The following is a 26,054-nucleotide window of genomic DNA, read 5'->3' as shown; positions in this document are numbered from 1 at the left end:
TAATGGTAGGTAGACGTGCCAGTTTCTGATAAACTAGATTAATGGCTCAAAGCTTCAATTTTGGAGCACTGCAAATTTTGGAGTTTTCAAGGAGCATAGACTGAAGAGCGTGGAGCAATTGTAATTAGTACTTCAGGAAACAAGAATGCTGTCTGTATAGTTTCTATACATTTTCATAAGGATTTTATATTAATATTGTGACTCTTCTGATGTATTATAAAAATCCTACATGAAATTGTGTGTAAAGTGAGACCGAGTATATCACTGTTGTGCTTAAATACTGGAGTATATGAAAGATTAACTTGTTCTAACGGCCTTCATCCCAACAGTTCATGATTACAAGGTAGGTAGACACCAGCTACAGTACTGAAGATGGGAAGAATAATGCTAAAGTCATATTATAGTATAAAATGTCCTTGCTTTTGTGGGATTCTTCAAGCCTTTGTAGAATTGTAACACAGATCTAAAGTACTTTCAGCAGTGCTGTTTTCAAGTCTGGAATGGAGGGAGGAAGACTGGCTTGCTTTGCTTTTTGAAACAATCCAGGCTGTGTATTTGATTGCATGTGTCAAGGCTGATTCCCCACTCTGGCACTTTGAGTGCTGACGGTGGGGGCCTGCAAGGATTCTAAAAATTAATACTGTCCACTCCAGGCTGGTATTAAACTCCCACGGTTACAACTTTTCGCTGACCTTGGATGGGTAGATGCTGCCATCACCCAAGTGCATAAAAAACCCCATGAGACCCTAAGAAGGTGCACTTTGGAATTTCTTCCTGTGGCATACCCTCAAGCCCTTTCACTCCCCCCTCCGGGGAAGATCTGAGAAAGAAAACAAAGGAAATCAGCTGTTGCCACCAGCTAATTAGACAACATATGCACAAACCTCTTAGGGCACAAAAATCCAATCCTGTTTTTATTTAAAAAGTAAATTGTATTAAAAACAAAAAGAAAGGAAATACATTTGGAACTTTTTTTTTTTTTTTTTTAAATCTAGCAAAAAGCCTATTACAAAAATTAAGCATTAAGGTAGCTCTCTTGAGGTTCAGCTTAAAGGTTACAAGCAAAACAAAGCACCTGTGATTAGCACAGAAGAGTCCACAAGCCATAAAGAAATAAGAGATGAACCTAATCACGTCTTCCTAGACATTTCCTGATCTACTTACATATCTGGGGTTTCAAATCAGTAGTTTCTATGTATGATCTGGTAACTTTCATACCTCGCCCACAGCTTTTTACAGCATAGCTGCTCTGTCTCTCCTCTCCGGAGAGAACAACAGATAGACAAAGGGAAAGTTTTTTTTTTCCCCCAATTTTAAAAAGTTCTAGCCCTCCTATTGGCTCTTTTGGTCAGGTGCCCACTCCCTTTTACCTATGGGCTTTTTTTAACCTTTTACAGGTAAAGCAAGTAGAGAACAGCTACTAACAAGGATTTTATAGCTAATTGGCTGGCTGGGGGTACTTAAAAGGGAGCTGCTCCCCCCCCCCCCCTTTCATTTATCACAGCATGTTAGCTCTCTTTAGAGCTAACTGCTTTTACATGGACTACAAGAACGTGTCTGTGGAGGTAATCTGTTTTTCCTGTAGTTAGTATATAGAAATTTGCATCTTACCATAGTAGCACATTGTGCTAGGCACTTTACAATCACAGTTCCTATTCTGAAGAGTGTACAATCTAAGGGCACGTATACACTACAAAATTAAGTCAATTTTATGTAAGTTGACATCGAGCCTCCAATTTAAGTAAGTCAATCTTGCGTGTCCCAACTATGCTCATTGTGTCGGTGAAGTGCATCCTCACTATCAGGGCTTGCATCAATGCACGGAGCGCTGCACTGTGGGTAGCTATCCCACAGTGAATGTAGCAGAGTGGAATTTTGGTTTGGGCTTGCAGTCCCTTATGGGACCAAAACATTTGCGCGGGTAGTTATGGGAATATGGTGTTAGCCTCCCATGATGCACTTACCTCCCTCCCTGAAATCAGCGGCAAAGAAACCAAGCTTTTTTTGCACCTTGTTTTGTAAACCTTCGTTACCGGCACAGACACCATAGCATGGTAAGCATGGACCCTGCTCAGCTGTACACTGTTGTTGTGAGCATTACAAACACCTCGTACCTTATCCTGCAGTATTTACTCATCCAAAGCAGGTGCTGCCATGCAGAACAGTGTGATACCACGCAAGCACTACTGCTGGAAGCCATTGAGCGGAGCAATTTGCAGTTGCTGGTGACAGTCGTGACACGGTGGAATGCTGCTTCTGGGCCCAGGAAACAAGCACTGACTGGTGGAACCACATCGTTATATGATGAGCCGTGGCTGCAGAACTTTCGAATGTGTACAGCCTCTTTAATGGAACTGTGTGAAGAGCTTTCCCCTGCCCTGAAGTGCAGTACTAAAATGAGAGCTGCTCTGACAGTTGAGAAGTGAGTGGCGATAGCTCTGTGCAATCTTGCAACACCAGACTACCAGTCAGTGGGGAATCAATTCGGAGAGGGTAAATCTACCATGGGGTCTGTGATCCAAGTTTGCAGGTCAATCAATAGACTTCTGCTAAGAAGGGTTGTCACTCTGGGGAATGTGCAGGACAAACTGGACGTTTTTGCCACGATGGGGTTCCCTAACTGCGGTAGGGTTATAGATGGAATTCATATCCCTATTTTGGTACCAAACAACCTTGCCAAAGAGTACATAAGCCAAACAGGATACTTCTCAATGATGTTGCAAGTACTTGTGGATCACAGGGGCTGTTTCACTGACATCAACGTGTGATTGTCGGGAAAGGTGCATAACACAGGCAGCTTTAGAAACTCTGGTCTTTCCGGACTGCAAAATAACCATTGGTGATGTTGAAATGCCAATTGTGATTCTGTGAGACCCAGCCTACCTATGGCTCATGAAGCTGTACACAGGCAGCCTGGACAGCAGTAAGGACTGCTTCAACCATAGGCTGAGCAAGCGCAGAATGGTGGTGGAATGTGCCTTTGGGCATTTAAAAGGCCACTGGCATTGTTTGCTTACTAAGTTAGACCTCAGTGAAAGCAATATCCCCATTGTTGATGTTCCTGCTGTGTGCTCCATAATATCTGTGAAACAAAGGAAGAAAAGTTTCTGGCGGAGTGGGGGTTTAGGTAGATCGCCTGGCAGCCAATTTTGAGCAGCCAGAAACCAGGGCAATAAGAAGAGCACATCAAGGGGCTCTGCGTCTCTGTGAGGCTTTGAAAAACGGTTTCAGCAATGACCCTCAGTAATGTGACACTTGTGTGGTGTTCCTTACCAACTTGTCACCTTCATTGCATTTTCTCCCCTGTAAACTCCACCCTCACTAACCAGAGTGTGCTGAATGAATAAAGAGCCCTTTCTCCTCAATTTATTAAGTTTTATGCTCACAAACACATAGAGACAGCAAAGAAAAGTAAGTTAACTGGGGCAAAAGGGCTCATAACACGGGGTTGGGCGGGGGGGGGGGGGGGGAGGAAAGCTTGCTTACAATTGCACTGCAGTAACAATCAAAGGTGTGGGAATGGGTGTCTTCTGGTCCTTGTACCCTCCCCTGGAGTTGAGTGCAAGGGATACCAAACCTCCCCCCGCCTCATAGGACATTTGGGAGAGGAGGATATAGAACTGGGTGATGATGGCAGCAGGTTCAGCATAGGCTGCAGAGGGACTCTAGCATCCAGCTACCTTTCTTAAACCTCAACCAGATGCCTCAACGTGTGTTTGCTCCTTCATAATCCGCAGCATCTCATCCTGCATGCTTTCCTGTCCTCCCTATCCTTGTGCACTCTCGGAGGTGCGTATTAACTCATTGAACATGTCCTCCCTAGTCTTCTTTTTCCACTTTCTAATCTGGGAAAGTCTCTGTCCTGGTGTGAGGGATGCACTGACCAACAAGGTTTCAGCTGCAAGGAATGCAAAAGTTTGCAGAGTACCTCAATGAAAGCTTCCTAGAGATCTCCATGGAGGATTCTAGGGCCATCCCCATGCACATAAACAGTCTTTTTCTGAGAGCACCTTCTGCGTAGCTGCAGTGGCCACCGATAACCACTACACCTACTTTTTTGTTCAGATTAAACATTAAAAATAATAGTTTGTAACCCCTACAGTGTGATTGGAAATGTGTACTCTCCAAAGGTGCCTTCCCTGGCATCACCCTCTGCCGACAATTCATCCTGTGAGGGGGTGGGCTCCAGGGTTAAAAACAGTTCTTGGCTATTAGGGAGTGGATCCTCTCCTCCTCTTCCTTGTCAACAATGTTCTCCTCGTTGTTGCTCGAGGTCACCTGGGGCTCCTAGGAGGTACCCACGGAGTATTTTGGGGTAATGGTGGGGTCACCACCGAGAATCGCATGCAGCTTCTCATAGAAGCGGCATGTCTGTGGTGCAGAACCAGAACGACTGTTCACCTCCTTTGTCTTCTGATATGCTTGCCAAAGCTCTTATTTTCACGTGGCACTGCTCTGTGTCCCTGGTGTAGCCTTTCTCCCTCATGCTCCACGCGATTTTGGCACAGATGTCAGCATTTCTTCTGCTGGATCGGAGCTCTGCCTGCACAGACTCTTCTCACCACACAGCAATAAGATCCAGCACCTCCTGTGTACTCCATGCTGGAGCACATTTGCAGCCTTGAGTCTCCATGATCAGCTGTGCTGGCAAGCTCTCCAAACTGATCAAACAGGAAATGGAAATTCAAAAGTTCCCGGGGCTTTAACAGGGGAGTGGCTGTTTTCTGTGTACCTTGCTGTCGTGTAGTGGCGTTGAAAGCGCTCTGGAGAGCGCAGTCACAGCAGAGCACTGTGGGACACCACCTGGAGGTCAATTCATTTGAATTATACAACGCAATGTCTACACTATCTCCATGTCGATCCATGGACGACGAATCAAATGCTACGCCTCTTGCGGAGATGAAGTACAGAAGTGTACTTTACAGGCCACTTAGGTCGGCGGAAGGGACTTGGTAGTGTAGACACACACATTATTAAATCAACCTAATGCGTCTTATGTCAACCTAACTTGGTAGTGTAGACCAGGCCTAAATAGATGAGACAAAGGGTAGGGAAAGGAATAACACAAGTAGAGTGAACAATGCAATGGTGACAAAAGTCCTGTTCTGTGAATTTTGTTTAAATCCTTTCAGTGGGGTTATGTTAAGTGGAATTGGAGATTAGCTAGATAAAAGACAAAGGAAGGGGGATGTGTGTTGGGGGGTATTGGAGCAAACAGTCAGCACAAGAGAGAATGTTTACAATGCAAACTTCAGAAAGCAGTCTGCTGTGAATATGTTGTCCTTGCTTTAAATGCTATCTGCAGCTACTGTACTATTTCACTCTCTCTTGGTTGATCCCTATACTTTGTCCCAAAGGTCACATGACTATTTTTTGGGGGGGAGGAAGGGGGAATCATAACATAAAAGTCCTAGTGCCCCTCATAGGGGATGTGGGGGTGTCTTCTACACAATTCTGAGACTGGTAGCTTATGTGGGCATGGATTGACAGTTTTGTTTTAATGAGGTATTCAAAGTCTGTCTTAAATATATTTTTGCCTTCCAAATCTCACTGCAAAAGCATCCAGACTTTCTGCTGCATACTACAAGAACATAATTTATAATAACCCATCAAAGTGTGTTTAAAAGGTTTTTCTAATCTCGTAATATATTAACTATACAATACAATAATTTTGCATGGTCTTTCCATAGGCACCTTTGGACGCATTTTCCATGGAATTTTAATAGAGGAAAAAGACCCCAGTAAAGAGAAACAAGTTTTTGTCAAAACAGTCAAAGGTAGGTTATTGTAGTGTTTCTCCCTCATGTTGTTCAAGTAGACTATGGCATGTTCACTGCATCAAATCTGCCTTTTAAAATGGTAAGTAAAGTACACAGTTATGTACACTCTCTTCCCAATGGTTGCCTTCTCCATAAAAGCATAAGCTTGGTAATGCTGCCGTCAGGAATAGAAATCTACTGTGCAAGAAAGATTGGATGTACCCTCCACCAGAGGTGCCAGTTACTGCACCCTTAATCTCCTTGTTTTCCAGGGCTTTAGTCCTATGCTAGTTAGAAATGTCAGTTAAAATTTTTGTTTTTCAGATGTTGATACTACAGAAAAATAATTGAAATATGAGCTCTTTAACCTGTTTTGTGCCCCTCTATAAACTCCGTTTTAGAAAGAATGGGTAATTATACACGCCGTAATACTCAAATTTTTTTATTTATTAAGTAACATGAGTATACAGGCGTCTGTACTAAACGTAGAGGAAGAAGAGATGGCTGCTGCCCAAGATGCTTCCATTCTAAATTAGACAGTGGTTCAGATATACAAAGCATTAGATGGTCTCATTTTAAAATCATGCAAACTTGTTTAACCCATTTTCCCTTTTGTTGTAAGGTTAATAGGTTTTTGTAGAAGCGTACTTGAAGGGGTCTTTAGAAGCTGATGGATAGATCTTCCTCCACTTTCATGTTGTGCCTAAGTACATACTAAAGTTATATGAAGGTCATGTTTCCACAGTGCAACAATGGAGCTGCACTATGGAGGTATGATTTCTCAAGTGCACAATGTATCACACACCAATTGGTCCATGTAGACCCTTCTGGTGCAGGCTACGAGTTCCCTAGTGCATTTTAAGACAGTACCTTCCAAACACATTAATACAAGACATTAAATTGCACTAGGGAACTGTAGTGGGGCGCCTGCCCCACTCTTGGAGAACAGGGTTTAAAAGTAGCCAAGCTAGGCTGATTGGGGAAGCAGCCACAGCTGGGGCCAGATCCAATTGGGGCCCAGCTGGCCCTGATAAAAGGGCTTTGGAGCCAGGAGACAGGAGTCTCTCTCCAGCCACGGAGGGAGAAGGGCTAGCTGCCTGAGAGGAAGGTACCTGAACTGAAGCAGTGCTGGGGAATAGGGCAAGGGAGCTGGGGAGCTCCAACCTGGTAAAACCCCAGGCTGCAGGCCTTGTTGAAGGCCTACAGAGGTCCTGGGCTGCAGAGATACAGGGAATAGGCAAAGGCAGCAGGTCCTAACCTCTTGCCAATGAATGACCATTACAGACTGCAGTCTGCCCCAGTGAGTGGGGGCTAGATGACTGGCAGTAGCCACTGAGGCAAGGTGGGTTTAGAGGGTTGGGGGTTCCCCTGGGAGGGGAGACCCAGAGTTAAGGGGGTTCTGCTGGGTGCAGAACCCTGAGGAAAAGGGACACCGCGGTCTGAGAGGGACACAGAGGCCCTAAGGCAGGCGAGACACCAGCCTGCAGAGGGCGCTCTGGGCTGGACAAGAGCTAATTCCCAAGACGACCAGCAGGAGGTGCTGCACCGGTGAGTCTGCTTCGCTACAGGAACTCTTAATGTTCACCAGCAGTAAATCAATTAGTGCACTTTAGAAATCACACACTGGCAGTGGCCATTGCTCACCATGTAGACCAGGGGTTGGCAGCCTTTCAGAAGTGGTGTGCCAAGTCTTCATTTATTCACTCTGATTCAGGGTTCCGTGTGCCAGTCATACATTTTACCGTTTTTAGAAGGTCTCTTTCTATAAGCCTATAATATATAACTAAATTATTGTTGTATGTTACGTAAATAAGGTTTTAAAAATATTTAAGAAGCTTCATTTAAAATTAAATTAAAATACAGAGCCCCCCGGACGGGTAGCCAGGACCCGGGCAGTGTGAGTGCCACTGAAAATCAGCTCGCATGCCGCCTTTGGCATGCGTGCCATAGGTTGCCTACCCCTGATGTAGATGTAACCTAACCGTACTCTAGGATGTCAGTATCTTAAATAAAAAAAAACCTCATCCAGACCTTCCCTCCACAACTCTTAGTTATCATTGCTCTTTTTGGTAAAATACTCAGCATAATGAGACAAATTAAGTATTGTTATAACGGTTTGTGTGTTTGATTGACCTTTTGTGCCGTTGTTACTTTAATTATGACATTCTTACATCATTTTGATTGAGTTAACTGGTGTTTTTATAGTTTGTCATTTTCCATTTTGCAAATTGGAGCTTCAGTGAAAAGGTTTCCTTTTCCATCTTGGCTTAGTTAGCAAATTTAAACCTTTCCTGGATTAATTTTTGACTGATGGCCAGCAAGATTTTAAAATTTAAGCAAACAGTTTTCCTGTAGCCTGTTACTGTATTTTTCATATTACTATTTGTAGAGGCTGATTCTTTTTTTCTTTTTTCTTCTTTTTTAAATTTTAAACTTCTCTAGCCAAACCTTCCAGTCTGTGCATTTCTTCCCTTTGAATATAAAATAGGAATTAACAAGGTTGGTAGGTGTAGAACATAAATGGATTTTCATCAGGTCAGACGATGATCTTTGTTTTTTCCAAACAAATGCTTCAGGACTTGTTTGATGACTGGTGATTTCTTTTTTCAATGTGCAGCTACAGTCAAAACTAACCATGTTAGGAACCGTTAGGAAAAGGATAGATAATAAGACAGTAAATATCATAATGCCACTATATATAAATTGATGGTATGCCCACACCTTGGATACTGCATCCAATTCTGGTCGCCGCATCTCAAAAAAAATACATTAGAAATGGAAAAGGAATGTAGAAGGGCAGCAAAAAGGTATGGAACAGCTTCCATATGAGGAGAGATTAAAAGGACAGGGACCATTTAGCTAGGAAAAGTGATGACCAAGGGGGGATATGATAGAGGTCTATAAAATCATGAATGGTGTGAAGAAAGTGAATAAGGAAGTGATATTTACCCCTTCAAATAACACTAGAACCCCAGGTCACCCAATGAAATTAATAGGCAGCAAGTTTAAAATAAAAGGAAGTACTTCACACAGCGCTGTGGTAAAGCTGTGGAACTCATTGTCAGGGGATGTTGTGAAGGTCAAAAGTGTAACTGGGTTAAAAAAAGAACTAGATAAAGTTCACGGAGGATAGATCCATCAGTGGCTATTTAGGGATGCTCTGGGAGTCCCCATGCCTCACTGCCAGATGCTGGGACTAGATGATGGGATGGATCAGTTGATTGCTGCCCTGTTCTGTTAATTCCCTCTGAAGCATCTGGCACAGGCCCCTGTCAAAAGACAAGATACTGAGCTAGATAGACCATGGTCTGACCCATTATGGCCATTCTTATGTTCAGCCATGAGTAATCCAACAATAACAATCTGTGTGCATGTGGTAGTGGAGGAAATACCTTGATAGAGAAACAGATTTCAGAATGAACATATAATCTGATGCAAAAGTAGAGACCAACAATAGAACTTTTAAAAAGGGGCATTTATGGATAAAAGTGATTTAAAAAAAAAAAAAAAAAACACCCATTAGATAAGAGATCTCACTTGCCCCATCACGAAAGTGGGGGAGGGGGGAACCCATGAAACTTTTTTTGAGAAACCCAAGGCAGATCTGGTTGAGAGGGATGCTGTTCCAATCCCTAGCCACTTTGCCCCTTCATGAAATAGGCCTAGGGGTGGTGAGCCAGGAGAGGAACTAGATGGATCAATGCTAAACATAATACCTTTTCAGAGGTTGACTAGGGTTTTTCTGTCCCAAAGGTAGGCTTGGACCCCTCCCTATAGAACCTATGACCTATTGAGTCACAAATGTGATGAGTTAATTTTCCCTCTACACAGACTGTAAAATCATAGCTCTGTCCTCCTTTATCACCATGCATTTCTCTTTTCAGTTAATTTTGGGGAATATTGTTCATTGTGTAAAGATGATACGTCCCTTCAGCAGTTGGAGATGATCTCAGAGGTTGCAGCTTTTAGTGTGACATGAGTAGCCAACACTATGACTACTTCTAATTTCTCTAGTTTTATTCTTGGAATAACAGAGGCCAGCTATAGAATTTAAGCTAGTTATAGGGTCTCCTGGATTTTTTGTTTTTTGTTTTTGTTTTTTTTAAAGGGGTTAGGGAGGAATTGTTTGGGGTGGGTCGCCACAACAAACAAAGGAATTTTCTGAATCCAATTCTCCTTATCCCACATTCTGCTCCTTTCTGCTTCACCCTTTCAGACCCAGTTCCTTCTCACAAGCAGCCCTTCTGAAAGAGTTCCAGCCCTCACTTTGCTTCTCTGATACCAGTTGGAAGAAGATTTATCCCACTTCATGAAGGCTAAGTCCAGATCTGTGGATGGCCCAGTTCATAGAATTAATTCAAGGGATAATCATTCACCCGTAGTTTTATCTTGGCCTGACTGCCCTTTTTCAAGTTCACTCTGTATTGTCAAGCAAGCAAAAAGGCTGCAAATGCTATATTTTGTGTTTTCAAGATTGTTACACATGCTTACTTTAGGGCAGGTCAGCATTTATTCAGCAATATTCAAAGATATTCAATTGGAGTAGCACAGGCTGCTTTGGTTGGAAAGGCTGTTCTGTCAATACTGCATCTGAAAAACCACAATGGCGGTCATCATTGTCTCCCATTACCAGTCACTCCTGATTACTTGTGAGGCTAAGTGAGTTTAGTAGAAGTGTTCTAATCTTCTTAATTTAAACCCACCTTCTCTATTGACAGTTTGTATTTTCAGTATGTCAGTTTTCTTCTCTTAGGCATCCTAGTTGCTGTTATCTTTCCCACTTGCAATGTGGTTCCTTGGGAAGTTTTGCTGACTGAGGTGGGAAAGGAGCATAGTCTTCTATAGGAAGTGATTGGCACTTTGTCACCTCCTTCTTTTTGTTGAGTGGAGTTGGATTAGCATCAGGTAAGTATATCTTCAGAAGGAAGAAAAGACTGGCAAGTCAATTCAGCAGTAAGGGCGGGTCTCCTAGGTTAACTTCCCCTTCTTTGCTTTCTGCTTTTTGTAATGTGACTTAGGTTTCTTCAGTTGCTTTAGTGGTTTTAGGGGTTTGCAGCTTAGATGCAGAAATTAACTGTTGTTACTTGGAGTATCTGCCAGCTTGAAATCAGTCCTGGGGATGCACATAGATTGTTTAACAGCACAGAAACAACACCTATTGTATCCATTACAATAGGCCATGGCTTGGGTTCTGGGTACTTAAAATTTCATCTTAATGGAAACTTTTCTTGGATTTCCCCTCCCCCCCCCCCCATTTGTTCTGGGCTTCACTACTGAAGCTGTTTCTTAGTATCAGTTATCATAGATTCCCTCCCCTCTTTAATAACAATGATAGAGTATTGACAAGAGTCTAAAGGATTTTCTCTGCTATACTTGGAATTTTTTGTGTGTGTGCAGATTCTAGGGTCCCCTAAAAATTAACTTGTTTGTAAAGAGGAGGGCAATAAAACAGTTCTATTCTGCCATGATATAAATAATGAAAGTGCCCAGAGGCTTCAGTTAAGATCAAGGCCTTTTTGTGCTAGATGCCATATGAACAGAGGTAGACATGTGCTTGCTCCAGTGGTCTGTCTACTGTGGATGGAGGCTTAAGTCTATCCACCAGTGCTTCTGGTAACAAGAGTCCTTGCTAAGCTCCAAGAAGAGAATTTGTTATCTTAGTTTCCCTATCTATACTGGTCAAGGATTCTCAAATCTGCTTCAGATGTTTGTGACCGGCCTATTTGCTGGAATTGGCCCTGGATCATTGTCCAACCTAACTGCATCTCCACATGGAGTCTATCTCATCAGCATAGCTGCTGATCAAGTAGAACTTAGGAACCATGGTGTGTTCTGCCAGATGTTTCAGACTCCTTCAGAGAAACCAAGATGCATCCAGAGGACCTATAAGTGAAAGGTTTCCAGCATGATGCAAACAGGCCATGTTGGATAGCTGACAACTCGCACACATACAAACTCTGACTTCCTTCTTAACTTACCTGTTTGGCTTCGACAAGTACTACCTGTGTTCATTTACATCTATTTCAGCTGTCACAAACCAGTTGAAGGCAGTCTAGTGTCTTGGCTCTTCTCAGATTCATGCAGGGCTTGTTAGAGGGAAGAACATGTTAAGAAGAGTTAGACTTGTGGCACATGAAGTAGTAAGAGGGCAAGAGCTTGTTTGTGTGCAGTTTTGTTAAAGGTTACAGATTTTTTTAATGCAAAAATGTTTGAGCTTAAATCAATATCTTTGTAGTCTTAAAAGTACACATAGCTACGTTATAATAAGTAAACTGAAAGGTGTTCTTACCTTCCCAGGATCCTGTTTCTCCAGTATTTGTTCATGACATCTCACAGGTCCCAGTTGAACACCCCCTCTGATATACTCACCAGACTGCTATGAAGGAAACTAGATGCTGATCCCCAGGTGTTTTAAGTCTTGAGCCTGAATGGAGCTCAGCCACTTGCCCCAGTTTGGGGCATCCTAAGCACATTCTTGAAGTACAGATCCACTTTCTAGCACCCCCTCCTTGGAGCTGGAACCTGCTGACCAGCTGCCTGGCCCCTGGGATCAGTGCTGACTCCTCAGGCTACCCCATAGTGTAAACACCCCCTCTCCCAGAACTCCACCCCAAGGTGTGAACCTCTCTCAGGAGACTTGTGGTAAGTGCAAAGCATAAATCATAGACATTTAGCACAAGATTCTAACACCATTGCTTTTTTACTTAACAGATAAAGCACAAGATAGTACAGATCACATAGCACACAACAAACATCCTAAACACAGTGCCCCTCACTAGCTCACCCTTCCCTTGGAAGTCATCGGAGGATCATCTGTGTTCAGGTAGGTATGCAGAGTCCCCTACCTCATCAGGCTGCTACATGTTCAGTTGCTTCTCCTTTGTCCTCAGCTGGAGAAAAATGGCCAAGTACTCCAGATTGATCCCTTTTCATAACTTTCCAGTTTCCTCTGTCAGATGACTCTCTCGTCAGCCTTGAAAGGTGACCAGAGACCCTACCAGTTGACCTCGTTGCCAAGGCGACCAATCCCTTGAGAAACCAGGGATTCTGGGTAGGAGCTATCTTACTGTCTCAGCTATTTCTTTTCAATGGGAGAGCCCTTTAAGCAATGAACCTCTTGTTATTTCTTTGTCACTAGCCTTTGGAATTTCAGTCTAACATGTAGGCAAGCCGACAATGGAGAAGGCAAAGGGGCTGAATGTTGAAAATGGAGTTTGCAGCTTGGTAAAAATACATACATAGTTCATGAATTCTGTGTGAGATCATAAATTGTTCAGACAGATTCCCTAAACTGTCAAATCATTAAACACTTGAAGTAGGGCAAGGAATGCATCTTCCAGCCTGCATTAGGTGTTTGAACTTCTCAGAAGAAACAGATTCCCGAACTCTCATCTTAGACATTAAGCAAATGAGGAATTTTTAAAAATTTTCAGATATAATGTATTTGATATTCTCTAAGATGTTAAGTCATTAAGAAAATATACAAATTTAAGTTTTGTTACTAAAAAACACTTCAGTTCATCTTAGCCTTGTCTATACTATAGAGTTGTCAACAAATATTATGCTGCTTTAATTAAAGCTATAGTGCATGTCCACACTATGTTCCTTGTGTTGACGCAGCGCATCCACAGAAGCAGCTCTTGCATCAAGACAGAGCAGTGCACTGTGGGTAGTTATCACACTGTGCAACTTGCCTCAGGGCCTTTTGGAAAGGGTTTGCAATGCCTCATGGCAGGGCCGTCCTTAAGATTTATGGGGCCCTACGCAGTATTATTAAACTGGTGCCCCTATGCCTGACGGCACCCCGGGGGCAGGAAGGGATGAGGCAGCAAAGGATACCGAGATGCCCAGCCCGCCTCACGGCAGTGGAGAGTCACAATTCCCCAGAGAGTCACAATTCCCCACAGAGACCCCTATCCCCTCCCCCTCACGCAGAATACGTGGTGCTGGCACATTCGGCTCTGTGAATACGGCCCGTGCTGGGTTTGCGGGAGCCGACCCGCTTTTACCTGCTGTCATGGGCAGTGGGTAAAACTTCCACTTGGGGAGGCTAGCTCCCCAGCCCACCTCTTCTGCCTGTGGCCCCACCCATACTCCACTCCTGCTCCGCCCCAGACCCCACCCCACTCTGCCCAGGCCCTGCCCTCTCCCCACTGTCTCCCTCTCTCTTCCCTCCCTCACCCTGCTCACCCCCTTCCATCCAAATGAAGCAAATTACCGTACATTTGAAAAAACACTCTTCTGTGATTTCTTTCTAAAGAAAATGAAGCATGTTTTCCACTGCATGCCAGATGGTGAATAATTAAAAGCACTAAACTTGGAGGTAGGGCACGTGAAGGGAGAAAGGGATGGGCAGAAAGGACAGGAAGACTTTGGAAGCAAGTTTTTTTTTTTTTACTATAGTAATTAAAATGTGTGTTTTAGATAAGGGTGGTCTTTTGAAGGATTTATTTAAAAAACTGTCTGAAGATCTGAGCATTTAAGGCTAAAGATGATGGTGCATCTAAAAATCTATGCAAGGATTTTTTAGAGATGTGATTTTATAATCTTCACCAACTCACTAATGAAGTATTTTTAAAGCAAATTTTAAACTAAGGTCCTGTAGTAGACTAACATGTTCTGAGAAAATAATTGACAGTATATTGGCAAATGCCTGTTAAATGGCTTCATTACCACTTGAATGGTTCTTTAACAGTTTCGGTGTTATGCTAATAGGTCTGGCAGGCTGGAAGGCTTATTAAATTTCCTCAGAAGGAAGACTCCCCAGGCTGCAGCAGCCAACTGTGGTGGGAGCCTGCAGGAAGGGTCAGAACAGGGATAGGAAGAGGTGGGAGGGTGGACACGAAGACCCAGTGGTGCCCCAATTTTTCAGGTGCCCTATACAGCTGCATATGCCTAAGGACGGCCCTGCCTCGTGGCACAGGTCCAGTATCACATGATGCAGGTTTCTCAATTCTATCATTCCATGGGCATCTTACTAGATTGCCAGCTGCTTTTCAGCTAAAGTGTATGGGGGAGGGGAAGACTGTGTGTGATAGGGAGTGTGGGGGGGAGGGGGAAGAGACAGAAACTGTGTGTTGGGAAGTGTGTTGGCATGCTGTCTCTAAGTTCAGACAGCAGCCTGAGCAACCAAGCCTGGGGGACGGGGAACCCCCGCCCATATCAGCCCATGCTCAGCACAGTCTCTCCCCTTCCCCCCACCCCCATCTTCCTGCAGCAGCAGCCGGCTCTGCCTGCCTACCAATTCCACATTGATGGTTCTGTGATTCCCTCAGAGTTCTCCCACAGCATCTTCAGCAGCTCTGTCAGCTCTCCACGCTGAGAAATGTCAAAGGTTCTTCGAGAGATTGCTCATGTGTATTCCAGAATAGGTGCGTGTGCTCGCCACGTGCGTCAGTGTGGGAAGTTTTTCCCCTAGCAGTACCCGTAGGGGAGTACCCCTAGCGACCCCTGGAGTGGCACCTCCATGGCACGGTATAAGGGGCACTGCGCAGTCCCCCCCACTCTCAGTTCCTTCTTGCTGCCAGTGAAGGTGCTTCGGAACTGCTTTGCTATAGCTTGTCCCCAGAACTCTTGTTCATTCAGAGTATGTGACCTGTAGTTAGTACTCAATTAGGTTTGGTTTAGTTTAGTTTAGATAGTGCACCTGGGCCAGGGTATGCCCCGTGCCCCGGGTTTTAAGTCATGCAACATTTGTAGGCACCCGATGCCAGTGAGTGATCTGCACGCGGACTGTCTACGCTGTTTGGGTGAAACTCATCTCTGCTCTCTCTGTAAGATTTGCAAGTCGTTTAAGCCTCGGACCGAGAGAGAGAGACATTAGGCTCCGGGCTATCCTCATGGAGTCGGTGTTGATCCCGATTCTGGCGTGCTGTTCCAAGTCGGCACCGTGATGTCGGTGCACGGCGACCTCCTGGTGCCAACTACTAGTCGGCACCACGTCCCGTCCACGGGGCACGCCAAGAAGGCTAAGAGGCCTTCGCCGCCGCGGCATCGGAGTAAATCTGGGGCAGAGACTAGACACGTGTTGGGCAGTCCTCAATCCCTATCGGCCTCTAGGCCTCCTACTAAAGTTGAGCGGAGTCCCCCGGCCCAGTCGGAGCAGGCTTCCCCAGATGTCCTCCATGCTAGAGGCCCTGCAGGCGCCCCGGGACGTTATGTCAATGCTGGTACCAGGAGCACTGCCATTGGGATTTTGGCAGTGGCCACCGACTCAGTACTGGTCTCGGTTGAGGGAACATTCCTGATGTTGTTTGCCACTCAGCAACCATTCCATGCGTAGTCCACCTGGGTCGCCGTCGACTCCCACCAGGTTGTCTGGCTGGGTTCCATCTGTCCGAGACTCCAGACACCGCTCCACCTCGAGGAGCGAACACCGATGGGACCGAGGCAGACGACACCGAAGGTCCTTGTCTCAGAGGGGCTATCGTAGCCGGTCGCGACACAAATGTCAGCGCCGTTCCCGTTTGTCGTCCTGCTCCAGAACCCCGCCAAGGCACTGCTCCCGCAGCCCCGGGAGTCGATCACCGGCGAGTCACCATCGCGGATCCGCCCGTCGGAGCTGATCGCTGAGCAGCTGTTACCTATGGTACCGGTCCTCCACATCGAGGTCACGGTCTCGAGGTCGGCACCGCTCCTCCCGGTCCAGGTCATGCATCAGCCCAGCCTCCCTTCATACCCATCCATCGATGGGTCAGGCCAGCCAGACCGAACAGCCCGCTCACCCGGTGCCACAGCAGGTGCAGTGGCACCGGGCCCTGTGACTGGTGCAATTGTACCAATGGGCACTGTGGCCCCCAACACAGCCCCCAGTGGGTGTTTGCTTGGTGGCCAGAGCCTCAGAAGGGCCGTCGGCCTCCAGACCTCCGAGGAAGGAGTCGATAGGTCGTACATCCTCAGCACCATGCCCGGAGACCGACCAGGTGATGGATCCCCCGGTGGACACACAGAGTACTGCGCCGGCCTCCTCCCCCTCACCTGATGAGGCGATTGCGGTCCCTCCTCCTTCCGTCCCTCAGGAGGACTCTAAGGCCCACCAAGAACTATTAAAAAAGGTGGCATCCAGCCTCAACCTCCAGGCAGAGGAAGTGGAGGAGCCCTCGGACTCCCTGTTTAACATACTGTCCGCCTCTACTGGGCAGGGTGGTCTTGCCTCTCCATGAAGGGGTGACTAAAATGTCAAATGCCCTGTGGCAAACCCTGGCCTCATTGGCCCCCATCTCTAAAAGAGCGGAATGCAAGTATTTTGTGCCTGCCACAGGGCATGAATACCTATACACCCACTCTGCCCCTAACTCCCTGGTGGTCGAATCGGTCAACCACAGGGAGCGGCAGTGCCAACCAGCCCCTACTCCGAAAAATAAAGATTCAAGGAGGCTGGACTCATTTGGAAGGAAAAGTTATTTGCCCTTGAGCTTCCAGTTATGGGTGGCAAACCATCAGGCTCTCCTGGGCAGGTATGAGTTCAAACTGTGGGCCTCTTTGCCCAAATTCGAGGACCCCCTCCAGGAATGTGACAGGAAGGAGTTCAAAGCCCTGGTGGAGGCGGGTACAGCGGCTGCCAGGGCAACCCCGCAGGCAGCATTGGATGCAGCGGACACGGCCGCGCAGTCCATGGCCTCTACGGTGTCCACGAGAAGGGCATCATGGCTCCTGCTCTCTGGGCTGTCCAGTGAGGTGCAGACCTCCTTGCAGGACCTCCTGTTTGACAGCAAAGCTCTGTTTGCAGAACAAATGGATATAAAACTGCATGGCCTGAAAGATTTCCACATGATGCTTCAGGCTCTGGGCCTCTGTTTAAGCCGCAGCAGGCTCCCGCCCAGGCCGCCCACTCTAAATACAATCCTGCTTATAAAAAGTCGTGGGACTATAAAATGCCTGCAGAGGCAATCTCGGTCTGCCCCCCGGCCTGGGGGGTCCTCCAAGGGCAAACAGGCAGGGAAACGGCACTTTTGACGGGACACCCGGGGGCACCCTGACAGTTCTCATCAGGGATCCACTCACAATAAAGCTTCCCTTCTCCAACCGGTTGTGAGCTTTCCTCCCGGAGCTGACCTCAGACCAATGGGTCCTCAACACCATCTCCTGGGGATACACCCTCCAGTTTACCTCCACCCCACCCGACCACCCTCCACCCCCATTCCTCCTGGGGGACCCCTCTCACGAGGCTCTGATCGAGCAGGAGGTGAGGTGGCACCTTGGCCTAGGAGCGGTGGAAGTGGTGCCAGTGGAGTTCAAACGCAAGGGGTACTACTCCCGCTATTTCCTTATCCCGAAGGCCAAAGGGGGGCTTACGCCCATCCTGAACCTGCGAGGCCTGAACCAGTACACGGTAAAGCTCAAGTTCTGCATGGTCTCCCTGGCCTCCATCATTCCCTCCCTGGATCCCAGGGACTGGTACACTGCCCTCGATCTGCAGGCAGTGTACTTCCACATCCATATATTCGAGGGGCACAGACGCTTTCTCCATTCCAGAGTTGGGCAGGAGCACTACCAATTTACGGTCCTCCCTTTTGGCCTGTCCACTGCCCCCAGGGTATTTACAAAGTGTATGTCGGTGGTGGCTGCCTACATCAGGCACCGTGGGATCCAGATTTTCCCCTATCTGGATGACTGACTGGTCAAGGGCAGCTCCTGGTCGCAGGTGTGGGAATCACGTGGCGCTCCTTCTGTCCATGTGCGCCACTTTGGGCATGTTGGTAAACGACACCAAGCCCACGTTAGTCCCAGTACAACGCATAGAGTTTATCGGGGCGGTTGTGGATGGCACGTCAGCCACCGCCTCCCTCCCTCCGACAGGACAGGTTCGAGGCCCTGAAAGGGCTCATCGACACGGTCACAAGGTTTCCAGACAACAGCCAGCTCTTCGGTCACATGTTGGTATGCACATATGTGTTCCGCCACGCCAGACTCAGGATGAGGCCCCTCCAGCTCTGGTTGGCCTCTGCGTTCTCCCAGGCCAGAGACAGGATGGACAAAGTCCTCACTATGCCCAAACACGTGATCACCTCCCTATGATGGTGGTCCTTCCTGGGGAACATGCTCCACGGGGTCCTATTCAGAGGCAGGCCCCTATCGATGGGACTGGTGTCTGATGCATTGGACCTGGGGTAGGGAGCCCGTGTGGGGGACATTCAGACCCAAGGTCTGTGGTCTGCGCAGGACCTGGCCCCCACATAAACATCCAGGCATCCATGGCCTTCCGCTCGCACCTGGAGGGCTGGGTGGTCAGGGTTCTCACAGACAACATGGCCTCAATGTTTTACATCAACAGGTAAGGCAGGGCCCGAGCCTCTGCCAGGAAGCCCTCAGGCTGTGGGACTTCTGTATAGCCCATGACATTTGCCTACAGGCCTACCACCTACCAGGCATCTGGAACTCGCAGGCAGATCACTTGAGCTGGGACTTCTCCTCTCAGCACGAGTGGTCCCTTCACCCAGAGGTGGTGTACAGACTTCCCCAAGAGTGGGGAACTCCCCAGGCGGACCTGTTTGCGACCCAGCAGAACCATCACTGTCTCCGGTTCTGCTCCGGGGGAGCTGGGATGAGGTGCTATCTCCAATGCCTTCCTCCTTTCCTGGTCGGGCCGGTTTCTCTGTGCCTTCCCACCGTTCCCACTGATAGGCAAGGTCCTGGAAAAGAGAGACTGACAGGGCCCGGGTCCTACTAATTGCCCCGGCATGGCCCAGGCAGCATTGGTATGGTACCTTCATGGGACTGGCGGTCGCCCCGCCGTGGCTGTTGCCGTCCCGCCCAGACCTGCTCTCCCAGGACCAAGGCCGCTTCCTCCACTCCAACCCAGTGTGGTTGCTCAATGGTTAGGCCGGAAGGAGAGGACGTGCTTGGAAGGGGTTCAGCGCTTCCTCTTGGAAAGCAGGCAAACCTCCATGCGCTGAGCCTACTTCGCAAAGTGGTCTTGGTTCCGATGAGCGGAAGAGTGGGGTGTTTCCCCCATGGCTGCCCCCAATCCAGCTTATTTTGGACTACCTCCTTCACCTTAGACCCCAGGGCCTGGTGCCCTCCTCCGTCAATGTGCACTTGGCGGCCATATCGGCCTTCCACCCACCGGTGCAGGGCCACACGGTATTCTCCCATGCTATGACTGGCCGATTCTTTAAGGGATTGGATCGTCTCTTCCCGTACGTCAGTTTTCCCCCATCCCACAGTGGCACCTGAACCTGGTGCTGGCCCGCCTCACGGACCCCCCGTTTGAGCCGCTAGCTATGTGCTCCTGGTCCATCGTGTTGGGTATCAATACAAACATATCAAGAGCTAGGTGATCAGCCTGGTTCTATGGCTGGAAGTAGCAGGTTTTTCTTATGCTGCTCCACATGATATCTTTGATGCTCAACAGTTTGACATGAGACATTGGGCTAAGATTTTCAAAAGCAATTAGTGATCTTGGATGTCTTCCGTTATTTGTGTCCATCTTGTCTGAAGAAGTTTTTTTTAAGAGGTTCCTCGGCACTTTTGGTAAAACAGACCCTTTAAGGTGTCTCAAGTTGGACGTCCAGAATTATAGGTCGCTCGACAACCTTGGTCTTGATCTCTGCTATTACTCAATTCTTGGTTGTTGAGACATTGAACTATTGTAGAATATTGGCACAGAGCAGTCTCATGAAACGGGATGTTGGGTGCTTTGATCCTAGAAGTAGTGATCATGCCACATACAAACTCTAAAGCATTGAGTTGCAGTAATGGTGTGGAGTGTTGGGTGCTGGCAAATATCTATCAACATTTAGAGGCAAGCAGCTTTAACAAATTAACATCTCAAAAGGTGATTAGAGTAGCTCTTTAAATTCTTCAAGGTGTCAAGACTTGTGGCTCTGTTACTTTTTGGGAACCCTGGAGCGTTTGGCTTAGGGCACGTCTTCATTGGCAACATTAAGGGCCACGGCAGCATTCTAAAAAAAAATCTCCACGAGGGGCGCAACTACCAGTGCTGGGCACTGTCTATACTGGCATGTTACAGCACTGAAACTTGCTGCGCTCGGGGGTGTTGTTTTTCCACACCCCTGAGCGAGAAAGTTGCAGTGCTGTAAAGTGCCAGTGTAGACAAGCCCTTAAACTCAAAGTTGCAACTTGACACACAAATTCAGTGTCATAATCTTGGAGAATGTGGCCTCTTAATAGCACTGCCCATAAACAGAGACTTTGATACAAGAGATTTGTCATGGTTTCAATCACCGAATTACCCTATGGCCCAAGTAGAGGAAGTTAAGACCACTATAAGGAGTCACCATAGTTTAGCCTAAGTGCAAAGATTTCCCACAATGCTAGCACTACAGGTGCTGGGCTGCATTCTGCCAAATGTTATAAGGACAGAATACCCTATGCCAAAGGAAGTAGGTGCTGAAGAGTTCTGTGTGTGCTGTTGTAAGTTCTATCCAAAGTACAGCACAACTGATGCAAGACAATTGTAGAACTTCACTATATATAATTCTAGATTTTCCAGGGGCACAAATAGACACTATCAAAATCATTCCTTATTACATGAATGTCAGGGGACATTCAAAGCTGGATGGCTGTGGGAGCTTCTGGGTGCTTGGAATTCTTGAAAATCAGGCTACTTATTTTGGTTCCTAAATATGGATTTACGACCCCAATTATATCACCATTTTGTAATGTCTTGGCCAGTATAACTAATGAAAAAATAGTTTTTAAAATGAATTATAATAACTGCAACAGGACAGTTGCATTATTTCTATCCATTTATCCTTTTCACCATGAGTCATTCTTCCAAAGAAACTTTGGAAGTAGTGGACCAGATTCTTTTGAGCTGCAACTGGTGTAAATCCAGAATAATTACATTGACTCTCATGTGGTTCTTCTACATTATCGTTGGTGTAACTCAGAGCAGGATTTGGCTTTGTGCTCCTATTGTTTGTCCTGAATGCATTGCATTTATATAATTTTGTTTTCCCGCAGAAACAGGCTGACTTATAGAAAACAAGGAAATAATATTGATAAGAATACACAATACGGATGCTGGAACTGTTTCACAAGATAAGATTTGGATTTCCGTATATACTTGAATGGAAGTCAATCATCCTTTGGGAGCCCTACCCCTAAAATATAATGTTCTTTCTGAGCTGAAAGGAAACAATGGAACATACTGTAGTTTTTCAGTGAGCCATTGTTGGATTTCATGATGGAGAGAGGAAGGGCATTGACAAAGAAATATACGGTCTGCAACAGTATTACTGTGAAGAGATGGATGAATTCATTGTCACTGTAGGAGTTTTTTCTAAACAAGCTTAACTTGTTCTGTAGACTTTACAGCCAATTTAAACTACCTTCTGACCTGGAACACTAGATTATTGCAATGTAACTTCTAATTTTAAAATACCAAAAAGTAGTTACGTGAGTGCAGGGTCAGTTCCTCTTTCTGAGAGGTATACAAGCCAAGCTTACAGGTTTTAAAATAAAACATAAAATGAAATAACCTCTTTCCTCACAATGTAGTAGTTCTGGGTTCAATTGTAGTGGGAATGAAACTGGTAATTAAAGTTGCCTATGCATTATTCTGAGATCTCATTTCCAGTAGCTTATAACTTCTTGTAACTTACGTTTTGGCCTGGAATTTTCCAAGTCTAGTCTCTCCTGGAGGGTGCATTTTTCTGGAAAGGTTCAGCTATTCATAAGAACAAATGTTAACAATCTCAGTCTGGTAAATGAGGGCTATATTGCTTGTGTAACTCGGGCCATATCTATGCTACAGAGTTTAATCGACTTAAGCTGCTTTAATTACATCGGTTGTGCACATCCACACAACTCCTTGTGTCAGCAGTGTCCACAGTCTGTGCCCTTGCATCAACAAAGAGAGCATTGCATAGTGGGTAGCTATCCCAATGCGCAACTCACCACCTTCTGCCACTGGGAGATCTGGGAACAGATTGCAGTGCATCATGGGGGCATGCTCACTGTCCCATGATGCAGTTCTTTCTGTCCCATCATTCCATGGGCTTCCGACCTTGTTTTGTGCTGTTTTTGAACAGCCCCTGTAAACTGTGTGCCCGCCATCTCTGCCTGAAAGCATGGATCCTGAACTGCTGACCAATCTGGTGATCAGCATTATGAACACAACGCAGCTGGTCCTGCAGTGTTTCATGAGCTGTGGAACAAAATGAATCTGCCCTGCTGTGGGCAATGGAAAGAAATAATTCAAAATTGCTGCTGGCATTCACAGAGTAGCTGCACACAGTGGGCTGTTAGTTTTGGGCTCAGGAAATGAGCACTGAGGGGTGGGATCAGATCGTGATGCAGGTATAAGATGACGAGCGGTGGCTGCAGAAGTTTTGGATATGTTAAGCCACCTTCCTGGAACTGTGTGCGCCGCTTGCTCCAGCAGTGCAGCGCAAGGACACCAGAATGAGGGCTGCCCTCACAATGGAAAAGCGAGTGACGATCGCTGTGTGGAAGCTGGCAATTCCAGACCGCTACCGATCAGTTGCAAATCAGTTTGGAGTTGGAAAGTCCACGGTAGGGGTTGTGGAAGTGTGTAGGGCCATTAGTCACTTCTTGCTATGAAGGACAGTGACTTTGAGTAATGTGCAGGAAATACTTGATAGCTTTGCAGCAATGGGATTCCCTAACTGTAGCGGGGCAATAGATGGCACGCATATCCCAATTTTGCCCCCAGACCATCTTGCGGTGCCATCGATCATAAGAGCTACTTCTCTATGGTTTTGCAGGCGCTGGTGGATCACTGGGGTGTTTCACTGACATCAATGTGGATTGGTCAGGGAAGAGTCATGATGCATGAATCTTTAGGAACGCTAGACTGTATAGAAAGCTCATGCTGAGACTTTCTTTCGAGACCAGAGATTCCAATGGGGGATGTGGAAATGCCATAGTGATTCTGGGAGACCTCACCTACCACTTGCTCCCCTGGCTCACGAAGCCTTACACTGGGAATCTAGACAACACCAAGAAGTGCTTCAACAACAGGCTCAGCTGGTGCTGAATGACCATTGAATGTGCCTTTGGCAGATTAAAAAGTCACTGGTGCTGCCTTTTTGGCAGATTAGACCTCAGTGAGGATAATATTCCGATGGTTTTAGCAGCCTGCTGTGCTCTGCATAATATTTGCAGAGTGAAGGGGGAAAAGCTTCCCTAGGGGTGGAGCGCTAAGGTGGATCATCTGCTTGCTGATTTTGAGCAGCCAGATACCAGGGCAATTAGAGGGGCTCAGCAGGGAGCTATTCAAATCAGGGAGGCTTTGAAGGAGCATTTTGACAATGACCCCCAGCAATGTTCCCTCTAATTTTTTCCATCCATGTGCAGAATACATTTTATGTGCACCGAGGTATGTGCCTATGTGCGCCACCAATATAAACACAAAACCTAGATATGAGATATATATAATTTTATTAAGTTACCATAGGGATAATTACTCCAGCCAGGTTAGGCATTTTAGAACTCACTACTCAAAGAATTAAATTTTAAGTGTAAGAGAAATAAAAATTATGAAATGCATAGACCAGTCAAAACACTAAAATAACACTTTGAAAGAATAAAATTAGAGAATATATGTGCATTGCACGAAGTAGCAAGAAGTAACAACAATAATGCAAGTATGTGTTGGGAGGCGAGTGTGAAAGAGACTTATGTGTAAGAGAGACTGTCTGTGTGTTGGCTGGGTGGGAAAAGCAGTGCACTGTCTCCCTAAAATGCTTACTGAAAGCTCTCCTGCTCTGTCCTGAGATCTGTTGTCTCTCTCCCTTCCCCCCCACTCTGTGAAGATGGGGTACATGGGGTGGGAGAGAGAGTGGGGGGGGGGAGAGACTGAGCTGGCTGCTGGGGAAATCTCAGAAAAAGTGCACTGTCTTTTTAAGAAAGGCACGCGCTCAGACCGCAGTAGCTCCAAGTCCTCCTGAGCCAGGCTGTCCCCTCTGTCCTGCTCTGTGGAGATGGGGTACAGGGGAGGGGGACACCCTAACATCAGCATTCTCCTCCCCATTCTGCACAGCCAGCAGGAGGGTCCCAGGAGCAGCTGCAGGATGGAGCAGCGTGTGGGGAAGGACACCTGAACACATGCTGCTGGCTGTATGTGCTCTATCAGCTGGGTGCCACTTAAATCTCTCCTGTACAGCTCCCCAAGCATGCAGCTTACAGGGAACACAGCCCCAGTAATGTGTCTTTGTGGTGCATTTGGCCAGGCAATGTTTACTTGCTGCCTTGAATAACCCCCGTAATGCTTTCTTCCTGAGCTTTAATTGTAGTGAGCTAATGTTCCTGCCTATAGCCACTGTTTTGAATTTTAGCAGCAAATACTGTGTGCATGACGCACAGACTCACTTTGTTTCAAAGACTATACTTTTAATTAAAAGGATAAAATGCCTTTTTTTTTTGTTTGTTTGCAAACAGGACATACCAATGAGGAACAGTCTCTCAGTTAAGGCACTCACAGCTGTAACTCCAGCTTTCATCATGAAACCAGTCTCTAGGGAGGGAGTGCAAGGGGTACATGCGGGCAATGTGTTTGAGGGAATTTGGGGAGGGCATGGAATGGCGTTCTGTATTGGCTGCAGGGGGAGTCGTGTACAGATGTGCTCAGACTGCAGTGCTATAAGGGATTTGAGCATCTCTGTCTGGTCCTCCAGTAGCTTTATCATCCACTCCTGCTCCTGTCTCCTTTCCAGGCTATCCAGTCTGAATTTGTCATTAACTGTCTCCCTCCACGCTCTTGTTTTGCTATCTGCTGTATCTGTTGACTGCTGCACTTTGTGAAACATATTGTCCTCACTATGGAGGATTCCTGGGACAAACTTTTCCACTGGTCCCCCACTGCATAGCTGTGTAGGCTCTGTTGTTAATTTCTACCCCTTATCCCTCCTCTGTCATATAACAAAGTAAATGAGACGGTAGTCGCCTATCCTCAGTGTGCATATCAAAGCAAAAGGCATGCTTACCAGAGCTAGCCCCTCCTGCTTCAGGCACACCAGAGCCAGCGTGCTGGGATTGGCAGACTCCTCCATAGTCAAAATGAGGTCCTGGCTTGTCACGTCACCAGACGACCCTATCACATGTCCCACATCCCCCCTCTAGCTCCATTTCCTCATCTACCACTTGGTCTTCGGGGTTGACTGCTGGCTGTTGCCTCCAGTCCCCCGAAGTATCCATGGGGCTCTCGGTGGTGGCATTGGGTTTGCCACCGACTATGGCTCGCAGCTTCACATAGGAACAGCATGTCTTTGGTGCCACACCAGAGCGATGGTTGGCCTTCTGGTATGCCTGCCTCAGCTCCTTGATCTCAGCATAGCACTGCTGCGTGTCCCTTTTGTGTCCCTTTTC

General features: G+C 46.7%; 1 protein-coding gene across 2 annotated transcripts in view; it reads left to right on the top strand.

Annotated features, from left to right (window-relative positions):
* Positions 1-26,054, top strand: part of RYK (receptor like tyrosine kinase) — a 108,173-nt gene that overhangs the window by 52,644 nt on the left and 29,475 nt on the right. For both annotated transcript variants that reach the window (XM_054039426.1, XM_054039425.1), the window contains one exon: positions 5,691-5,777. In XM_054039426.1, coding sequence (XP_053895401.1) covers positions 5,691-5,777 — 87 coding nt within the window. The remainder of the gene's footprint in view (positions 1-5,690; positions 5,778-26,054) is intronic.

The sequence above is a fragment of the Malaclemys terrapin genome, chromosome 9, assembly GCF_027887155.1.
Source record: "Malaclemys terrapin pileata isolate rMalTer1 chromosome 9, rMalTer1.hap1, whole genome shotgun sequence".
Lineage (NCBI taxonomy): Eukaryota > Metazoa > Chordata > Testudines > Emydidae > Malaclemys > Malaclemys terrapin.
The sequence above is the reverse complement of the archived record's forward strand: the minus strand, read 5'-3'. Positions and strand labels throughout refer to the sequence as shown.